Below are 10868 nucleotides of genomic sequence, written 5' to 3'. Positions count from 1 at the left end.
TACATCCCACCCCCCCCCCCCCTTCCTTTTTACAAGAGAGGGCGTGGCCAACGGTGAATTTATCCCCACATCCGCAATGACTTGGTAGATTGACTAAGGTCAGGTCATAACGCAAGCGTAGCGAGTCTCTGAACTCTTGCTTGTTTAGGGCTAAACCCTGGTCTGCGAGGGGCATCGCATTCAGCCAAGAACTTGCACCCTTCAGGGCTCGAACTTGGCGGTGGTCTACTAGCCAAATACCAGTAGATTTTGAATTTTGACCAGTGGATTTTCCTCAGTTACTTAGGTCTTCAAACATTTTCAACATGATTTTTTCATTTCAACAACTGGCATGAATTAAAGAAAGAAAGAAAAATAATTCTATATTTGAAAAGTAATTCTTTATCTGGTTTATACAAGTTCGTGTTTATTCGCTGCCATATTGATTTTGCTTGATCGGAGAAACACGGAACCAAGTCAAATACCCACGATGCAATGCTATCAAAAACGCTTATCCACCATCTTGAAATGCAAATTTACGATCGCCGCGCGTGATTGCTCTTGTTATGGATATCACAGCATTTCTGTCATCAAAAGCAACTGAATCATCTGAACAGGGGTCAAATCAAACAACTAAAACTCTCACTCTTATGAGACGAAGCAATGATTCTGGAAGCAGCACATCCCAATCTTCATCAAAACGAGAATTTGTACGGACATGGCTGAAAGACTTTCCATGGCTCACGTACAACTTTGAAACAAACCGAATGTTCTGCAAATTTCAGTGGAATAACAAATTGTATTTTAAACATGAGCACGTACAATGCATTTTATGTTGTATAATTTATTACAGTTGATAGCAACAGCAGTTTTACAGTTTTTTTTTTTCTCATGTTTGTTTAATAAATAAAAATGGCTGTTTCGTGCTGTGCATGTGCCTAGACTAGTAAAAACACATTTATGGCTAGCGGATTTTGGCTATGTACTAGCCATTTGACTATTATCTTCAAAAGTTAAGTTCGAGCCCTGCCCTTGTCTCTCGATTGATTGACCAGTCGCAGCAGGTCTGTGGAGAGGCTTGAATCGATGCTATCCATTTTCTCTTTGGCACTTGCTCTCTTAAGTAATTGTTGATGCCTCTTTAGCTCCTCCATAGATCTTTATCCTGGCACCATGATGGAACTCTGTGATGTAATAGAATCTCCGTGCGCGGTGGTTAATAGTCTCGAGGCAGCAAACTGCTGGGGTGCCTCGGATCTCAGATCAGGAATGCCTAGACCCCCTTGACCCGTTGCTAAGGTAGCAAGTGTGCGCACCTTGTTAGGGAGAGGCTCTGATGGACCTAACAAAGTTGGAAGTAGTAAATCGTCAATCACCTCCTGGACTGGGTCGACATAATCTTCGAACGATCCTATCGTGCGCATGAAGTAGGTGAACTTCGACTTGGATCCTTTTGTGAAAGCAATGTACGCCGCATGAGGCTGGCTCTTCGCTATTTCAGAGAGACGTTCGATTTCCTCTTTCCATGCCCAAACCTTCTCCTCACAATACTGATCTTTGTATTCTTGCGACGCAATAACTGCTTCCAGATGGCGCTGACCTTCAGTCGTTATGTTGACTTCCTCTCCAAACACCCTCTTTGCTTCCTTTGCAAGTTCCCCAGACTTCACAATAAGCCAGCTCTTTGACCCATTCACAAAGTATCCAAACTTTTGTCCTTCCTTACTCAATATTCCATCCGTTCCTTCTTCAACAAACACTTGGCTCATAATAATAATAATAATAATAATAATAATAATAATAATAATAATAATAATAATAACAATAATAATAATAATAATAATAAAAATAATAATAATAATAATAATAATAATAATAATAATAATAATAAAAATAATAATAGCCCCCCGGGCTAATACCTTGGCGTGGTGGGGGGCTTGTGTGCCTCGATGATCCGGAGAGCTAAGCTGGCGGGAGCTAAAGCTCCTGTTAGGGCCACCCAAGCCAGACAGGACAATGGTTAGAGGCCAGACTAAAAGTAGTCCGGTGGTTGTGTCACCTGAAAGCCACTATCCTCAAATGATGAGTGCAAATCAAAGTTTACAAGATAACGGCGTGAATGAGGCTGGAGTCCTTGATGACGAAAGTCCCTCGCCCGGCAGGTGCTCCACGGCGATGTAGCGTGGGCCCGGTCGTCATTATGCTACTGCAGTAAGATCAATGAGAAGAAAGTGGTCGGAGGAAGAGAACAGAGTGGTGATGGAATGTTACTATAGGAGCGAACCAGGTGTTAGGGGATATAGAAAGAAAATGCATGATTTGTGGATTGCTAAGGACCTGTTCGTAGTTACCGAGCAAAGGATTGTTGACCAGGCAAATCAAATACGGAAAAAGAAGTGGTTAAGTGATCTGGAGCTAGAAGAGATACAGAGAAATGTCGATGATGTGCAACATGGCGAAGTTGGACCAGAGACAGAAAATGAGGAGATGTCTGTTACTGAAAATGTGGGAGAACAACTAGAAAATGAACGACCTAATCAAGGTCGGGACGGTTTGCCTTATGAGAAACTGCAAGCTCATCCTGATTACAAGCTCTCAGAAGAAGAACAAGAATGGGTAGTATGGATGGATGAAATACTGAAACTTGGAAGGAGTAGGTTGCCATGTTTACGGGGCATTAACAAGGGTAAGCTGAAGTCTGCAGTCAAGAAAGTAGATATACTTCTGGGGAAGATTGAAGTCGGAAACATTACAACAACAAATGATATTATTTATGCTGGTGCTGCATTGGTTACAGAGATGGTTGGAACGAACAAACTAAAATCAAAGCAAAAAGAGCCATGGTGGAAACGGCGGTTGGAAAAACAAGTTAAAGAAATGAACCAGGATCTTGGAAGAATAAATACATCTCTAGAGAAGAAACCAATAAAGAAGAAGCATAGCGAAAGATTGCAGAGGAAGTATAACATGAAAATGAAAGGGTTAAAGGTAGTAAGGGAAGAAATAAAGCAACGGATTAAGGCAAAGATTGAAAAAATCACTAGATATCAGAACCGATTAAGTCAATACCAGCAAAACCGTATGTTTAACAACAATGAACGAAGGTTTTACCAGCTGCTGAATAAAGAGGTGCATAACCAGAAAAATGAAATACCTGATGCCTGTGAAGCGAAAAGCTATTGGAAAAGTATATGGAGCGAGAGTAAAGAGCATAATAGAAGAGCAGAGTGGCTTAAGGACGTTCAAAATACACTAGGTGACAATCAAGGGCAACAAAGAATTACGATTACAGTGGGAAAATTGCGAAAGATAGTGGGGAAAATGCCTAATTGAAAAGCACCAGGACCAGACGGCGTCCAGGGGTACTGGCTAAAAAATTTCCGAAGTGTACATGAGAACTTAAGAGTGCATCTTACCAAATGCCTTGCGAGAGGGGAAGTTCCATCGTGGATGAACAAGGGAAGAACTGTATTGATCCAGAAAGATAAAGATAAAGGAACAGCCGCCAACAATCATAAACCTATAACGTGCTTGCCATTAACATGGAAACTATTGGCAGGCATAATTGCTGATGAGCTTTATGAATACTTAGACTCAGAAGTGATGCTACCTGAAGAGCAGAAAGGTTGTAGAAGGAAAGCGAGAGGAACTCATGATTTACAGTTTTTTAGACATAATGATTTTAAAGGAAGTAAAAACTAGAAAGAAAAATCTCGCAACAGCCTGGATCGATTACAAAAAGGCATTTGATTTGATCCCGCATTCATGGATTTTAGAATGTCTTAAGATGCTTAGAATAAATGAAGAAATCAGGAAACTATTAGAGGAGAGCATGAAGAATTGGAGAGTTGAGTTAGTGTGTGGATCGCTTGGGGAAGTTTCAATCAATAGAGGAATTTTCCAAGGGGATTCCCTGTCACCATTATTATTCGTGATAGCACTAATACCGTTGACTCACATCTTAAGAAAAGCCGAGCCAACATACAAATTCTCTCTGATGGAGAGAGAATCAACCATCTCCTTTTTATGGACGATTTAAAGCTGTACGCCATGAATGAAAAAGGGGTGGACTCCCTAATCCAAACGGTGCGGGTGTTCAGTGAAGATATAGGGATGGAATTTGGAATAGAAGAGTGTGCTGTATTAGTACTGAAGAGAGGAAAAGTTGTTAAATCAGAAGGTATAAAATTACCTGACTACAAAACCATACAAGGACTGAAAGACGGTGATAGTTACAAGTATTTGGGCATATTAGAAGCTGACAGGATTAAGCATGAGGAGATGAAAGAAACAGTAAACAAAGAATATAAAAGGAGGGTACGGAAGATTTTAGAAACGAAACTTAATGGGGGTAGCCTTGTCAAAGCTATTAACACGTGGGCTATTCCTCTCCTGAGATATTCTGCTGCATTCCTGGACTGGAGAAAGTCAGAGTTACAAGATCTAGATAAAAAGACCAGTAAATTACTTACCATGCATAATGGTCTCCATCCAAAGAGTAATGTCGATCGTATCTACATACCTAGAGAAGAAGGTGGACGAGGTCTGATTAGTGTTGAAGACTGTGTAGAATCTGCCACCTTGGGGTTGGAGAGATATATCAATGATAGTGATGAAAGACTGATAAAGGCTGCTAGAAAGATCAGCGGTGGTCATAATAATGAAACAGAGGTGGAGTATAAGATACGTAAGAAAAATAAAAGAAAGGAACAGTGGAGGGAAAAGGTTATGCGCGGACAATTTGTACGACAGACGGAAGTAATATTAGGGAATGAACCCTGGTTTTGGTTAAAGAAAGGAAGTGTAAAAAGTGAGACTGAGAGTCTTATTACGGCAGCACAACAAGAGGCGCTTGCAACGAATCTGATGAAAACTAGAATATATCAAACTCAAGAGGACAGTAAATGTCGAATGTGTAGAAAGGTGGATGAAAGCATAAATCATATTGTGAGTGAATGCCCTAAATTAGCACAAAAGGAATATAAAAGGAGACACGACTGGGTGGGTAAGAAGATCCATTGGGAAGTTTGTAAAGAGGAAGGTTTCATTGTCAATGAAAAGTGGTATGAACATGTACCTGAGCCAGTACTAGAGAATGACAGATGTAAAATATTATGGGATTTTACGATACAGACTGATCACGTGATAGAGGCAAGAGGACCGGACATGATTGTTGTTGAAAAGAGAAATAAATGTTGCAAAATAATAGATTTTGCAATACCATATGATAGCCGTATTGAGGAGAAAGAAGTCGAGAGTGTAGTGAAATACCAAGATCTACCAAGAGAATTGAAGAAGTTATGGAAAATGAAAACAATGGTAATTGCTATTGTAATCGGAACATTTGGAACAGTTCCAAAGGATTTAAAGAAGAAACTAGAGAATATTGGTATAGAGACCAAGATTGACGAGCTTCAGAAAAGTGTTATTCTGAACACGGCAAGGATTCTTAGGAGGGTCCTAGAAGTTTGAGGAGACTTGTTGTCACCAAGCTTCCTAGAGTACGGAAGTTCCATTGGAAATCCAATGTGCGAAAACAGGATAATAACAATAAAAATAATAATAATAATAATAATAATAATAATAATAATAATGATGATGATGATGATGATGATGATGATGATGATGATGATGATGATGATGATAATGATGATGATGATGATAATAATAATAATAATACCAAAACTTTGTAGCAGCACGAAGTAAGATATCGCTTTGATGATCCATACGATGTTTTTGAAATTCATATTTAATCAAGACATGTTTCGGATGAAACATCATCCATCGTCAGTTGTACAATGAGAAATAAACTAAAGTTGAGCAATAAATAGTGTAACAAAGTGAGGTATAACATGAATAATTAAGGATGAAGGCAAGAACAGAATAAAAACACACAACCACGAAACAAAACAGAAAAAACCAAACTGTTTAAGCTAAGAAAAGAAACTAATTAGTATGAAAGGGATAAATTAAGATGTTTGACTTGGGAATTTAAAGATGGCTGCTCCCAAAGAATATGCATGGCTTCTTTGATTTTCGAGCTTTCACAAGCTCCCCTTCTTAGATGTGCTTTTAGATAACTATAGTAATCAGGGCATTATTACCTCGGTTTTCCACAAGAAGACCTACACCGGTCTTCTCACTAATTATTACAGCTTTGTACCTTTTAGTTACAAATTAGGACTAGTACGCACTCTGGTTGACCGAGTATTTAAAATTAATAATACTTGGACTGGTTTTCACTTGGACATAAGGAACCTTACCAAAACATTAAGGAAGAATTTGTTTCCTTCTAGCGTTTTGGAGAATGTTGTTAGAAAATTTCTCAACAATTACTTTACCTCCGATTCCTCTCAGAGTGTTGTTCGGAAGGACAATTGTTTGTATTTTAAATTACCGTAGATTGGTCCCTTTTCCATCATAACACAACGCAGAATTAAGAAATTAGTCAACACAATTTGCAGCGACCTGGAAATTATATTGGTGTTCACTCCGTTTAAAATCAGGAGTTGGTTTGGGGCGAAGGATCCTATCCCTGCGGGTTTACGATCGTGAGTCATTTACAAGTTTTCATGTCCAGGCTGTAATGTCTGTTATATTGGTGAAACCAATAGACACTTCGCCAGAGGTTCTGAAAATTGTCGCTCCCGGTGTTCAGAAGACTGTTTTAAAATCCTCGAGTATGCTTCCACACCTTTCCAATTGAAAATCAAAGAAGCCATACATATCCTTTGGGAGCAACCATCTTTAAATTCCCAAGTCAAACATCTTAATTTATCCCTTTCATACTAATTAGTTTCTTTTCTTAGCTTAAACAGTTTGGTTTTTTCTGTTTTGTTTCGTGGTTGTGTGTTTTTATTCTGTTCTCGCCTTTATCCTTAATTATTCATGTTATATCTCACTTTGTTACACTATTTATTGCTCAACTTTAGTTTATTTCTCATTGTACAACTGACGATGGATGATGTTTCATCCGAAACATGTCTTGATTAAATATGAATTTCAAAAACATCGTATGGATCATCAAAGCAATAATAATAATAATAATAATAATCATAATAATAATAATAATAATAATAAATTATTACTTCTATTGCACAGGTTAACAGACAGTTTGATCAAATGCGCATTACAATATGAATAAATATAATTATAAAGAAATAATATAATAATATAATACGGGGGAAAAATTATACCCGCCGCCGTGTTTTGTACGCGCTGAATTTTATCTAGCTGCTTAGCAGGCCGACTGTATGACAAAATAGTCGATCCGACTAGTGACAAAAGCGTGCACTAGTTGCTCGCATGTCTCTTGCGACAAGTACTTCCGTATGCGCCTTAGGTTATAAAGATGGAAGTATGCAGCACTGCATAGTTTGTTAACGTGCGTGTTCATGATGAGTTCCGAATCAAACCATGTACCAAGATTACTTACAGCAGAAGACGCTAAAGTCACCTAAGATGTGCCAACCGCTCAATGTTGCGTAACTGTTGGTGCGATCCAACAACTAAGATATCGGTCTTGCTGTCGTTAAGCATTAGCAAGGCCGTAGTAGAAGAGCCGTAGCAAGCCCGGAAAAACTGGTGGGGCACAAAGATTTAAACTATCTTATATTTTGAAATTATACGGTTATGGAGGGCGCATTGGACGGGGGGTGCAAGCCCTTCCTTTGTAAGAGGACTGGGAACATGAGGGTGATCCTCCGCGCCCCATGAAAATATTTGAAAACAAAACACTAGATAGTGCATTTTCCAACATTTTAGGCCTTTAACAAAAGCACAGTACGTACATTTCAATGATCCAAGAGCCTTGCTAAAGTAATTATGCGTGATCACAAAAACATGAATATTCATTTCCATGGATTCCTTATAATTATTGGAACTACCCTATCCCTGATATTCCCAATAAAAATTTGACGGGAGCAACTGTCTTGCTCAACGGTACAGAGTCGCCTCATTGGTACTTCCTACACTGCCTCAGCACTCGCTGACCAAGGATGCAAATCTTACTCAACAGAAGTTTGCGAACATTTCCAACATTTCCAGTGACTGAACAAAAAGTCCAGCAGATCAGCGATGTCGAGGCGGGAGAGAAGGAATCCAGTAAAGAAGAGAGTGAGCCACCTAGACATTTGACGGATTTATAATTTTGTCACATTTTCGGTTGCATTCATTTTGTAGCTGTTTTTTTTTTTTTTTTGTAGTCTTGCATCACCGAATGAAAGAATAAAATATGACCTGGGGAAATGGGTACTGTAATTATGTAACTTTATAAGGAGTGACTTTTTCCGGAATTATTGACATCTCGTTATTGTTTCCAAACCTCTGGAAGACGAAATTCTATTTTCAACATTTTACACTTGTGCATTTCTACTTTTTTGGGGGAAAAAGTGGGGCGGATTGGCACGGGACCCCCGGGTCCCTCCCCTTGCAACAACCCTGTTGTATGAGTTACCAGGAGAACCTATTGAATTCCAAGGCCTTTTTTTTCCTTTCTTCGATTTTGTATTTTCGGCATCACTCCCGGAAAAATCCAGTTTCAGTGCCTTCAATTCTACCCAACTCAGTGACTGCCCTCTGTTTTTGTGTAACATGTATCACAGGTAACCCAGTTTACGTTCGCGGAGCGTCTAGTTCATTTCAATGGAGACTAAAGTTCGAGTGCCTCATTTACGAGATGCTCCTAGAAAGAAAAAAACTCAAAAAGACCTCATTCTAGCCAAACATTCTTTGTTTTCCGCATTTCCATTTCTCATAATAAATTTAAAGTGTATTTTCACGCTTCACTAGTTTTTATTCTGAAGACCTTTCATTGGTTAATAATAGACCATATTCGTATCGATTGCAAGCTAGTTCCAGTCCAATACTGAGAATACGATTATGGTCTATTTTTGCTGGGAATCTTTGACAATGTGGGCGCAGGTAGCCTATTTCAGGCTCCCAGATAGTCAAGAAAACGAGCCCCCACTCGTTTTTCGTACGCAGTTGTTTTCGTTTTCCCGACTATCTGGAAGATGGAACAGGCTAGGGCGCAGGGAGTAACTACAAAAGTAATATCTACCGGTCCACTTCCTTCTCCAAAGTAGGCATTCTTGATCGGGTAAAGTGCAGTTTTGAAACCTAGCTCTGCGCAAACCAACTTGGCAGCCTGTTCAGACCATTCGTCTTTGTCACAAATTGTTCCCCACTCATTATTATGGTAGATTTGAACAGTGCCCCCTCCAGTATCACTGCTGTCTTTAGATGTGACAAGGCGGATAAGGTTATCTGATAAAGAAAAAGGAATTTTCTTAATTGTCGAAAACAAAGCATCGGCGTTTGTCACTAGAAACATAAATTGGTTAACCTTAAAAGATGCAACCATAAAGTTAAGTAAATAAGTAAATGCGTTATGTGTGAAAATGTTTAGAGAATGGATTTTAGGACGGTTTGTCTTATTTTCGGGGAAAATGGAAAGACACCAATATTAGTGAATTTTGCGGAATTGTTTTCACCCTCGTTCCCAGGTCTTTTCGCCGAGAGTGGGACGAGCGCCAGCCCTACTCTCAGCGGAGAAAAGCCAAGAGAACGAGTTTGGAATTGGTTTTTGATTGTACATTGTGATGTAGCCAAGCCTGAAGGTTTCACTTAGTCCACGGTGAAGTAAATGGGGAGTGTCGGTCATGATAAATATTTGGCTTGACGCCAAAGGTTACTCATGTAGTTGCTTGCCCTCTGATGCGTAGGTAACACGCGGGGCAAGACTAACATGCAAACCTAAGCGAAATACAACTGTACTTTTTGATTGGATTGCACTGAGTGTGGTGGAAACGATTTTAAAGTTCAATGTTGGTAATTGTCCGAAACAGTTGCTCCCGGTGAGAACAAATGACAGAGAGTAATAGACCTTTTCCACTTGTACATTTTGTTTTCCCAATACAGATCATGTAATAATACGCAGGAGGTTTGGTCTTTTGTTTTGTTCATTAAAATGAGGGCATGCAAGCATGAATATGCCTGCATGCACTCTTGATGATTGGTAAAAAACGTTGCATCGACTCCTAATCAAATAGAAAGTAAAAGCATAATAGAATCTTATTGACACAAACCATTTATTTTTTATTTGAGTTTGAAATTAAAAACCCTTTTACTTTAATTTGCCGTACAAACCTACCTTTTGAGACAACTACTTTCAGTTCGCTTTGCTTTCCTTCTTTGGTGAGCACTGTTGGTAATTAAACGAGGAGGAAACAATGTATCATTTTGAATGTATACATAACTTACAGCGCAGTATGTCTACTGCCTCACCTTGAATCTCAGTTTCAACAATGAGAATCACAGTTACCTTCTATTTGAAGACTTCTAACTGTAGGCACGTTTTTTTTTTGAGAAGGGGGTCCGAGAGGTAATTTTTTCATCCCATCCCGGAATAGATCACAGTGCGAGCCTATATTTTCCTGCTACGAACAAAGATGCAAAAACGTTACAAAGCAGTAACCTTGGTCATACATACGGCGTAAAGAAGTGTGCGTTCTCTTGATCCTTTTGGCCAGACGAACCTTGAGGATTGTTGCAAATGATTGCTACCATTGCATTTGCGAACCAAGAGAGTCGTGCTGTGACCAATCAATTGAAAGTTATAGAATAGTATATTCGTGATCTTAAAATGAACTTTCTAAATCCGAAATTTACCAAACTGCGAAACAGGTTAGTTCGAAGTTCTGCCTATGAAAGACATCAGCACTTCCTGGTTAAGGCGCTGCAGACGGTTTTGTGCGCTGGGGAGGGTGATTCTAGTCTTCGGGTGAAATTTCTGAGCAGAACTCTCCTTTGGTGCTGTTTACATCAAGCTGTGCAAGACGTGTTTCTAACCTTTCAGTTTGTGGACGCAATCATATTAAACCTACTAA

General features: G+C 39.3%; 2 protein-coding genes across 2 annotated transcripts; both read left to right on the top strand.

Annotated features, from left to right (window-relative positions):
- Positions 1-2199: 2199 nt before the first annotated feature.
- On the top strand, positions 2200-3312 carry LOC137989408 (uncharacterized). The gene has a single exon (XM_068835236.1). It carries the CDS (start codon positions 2200-2202, stop codon positions 3310-3312), a length of 1113 nt encoding a protein of 370 aa, XP_068691337.1.
- A 717-nt stretch (positions 3313-4029) lies between these two features.
- On the top strand, positions 4030-8201 carry LOC137989407 (uncharacterized). The gene is made up of 2 exons (XM_068835234.1): positions 4030-5298; positions 8184-8201. Exons 1-2 carry the CDS (start codon positions 4030-4032, stop codon positions 8199-8201), a joined length of 1287 nt encoding a protein of 428 aa, XP_068691335.1.
- Positions 8202-10868: the final 2667 nt, after the last annotated feature.

The sequence above is a fragment of the Montipora foliosa genome, unplaced genomic scaffold (genome assembly GCF_036669935.1).
Source record: "Montipora foliosa isolate CH-2021 unplaced genomic scaffold, ASM3666993v2 scaffold_458, whole genome shotgun sequence".
NCBI lineage: Eukaryota > Metazoa > Cnidaria > Anthozoa > Scleractinia > Acroporidae > Montipora > Montipora foliosa.
The sequence above is the reverse complement of the archived record's forward strand: the minus strand, read 5'-3'. Positions and strand labels throughout refer to the sequence as shown.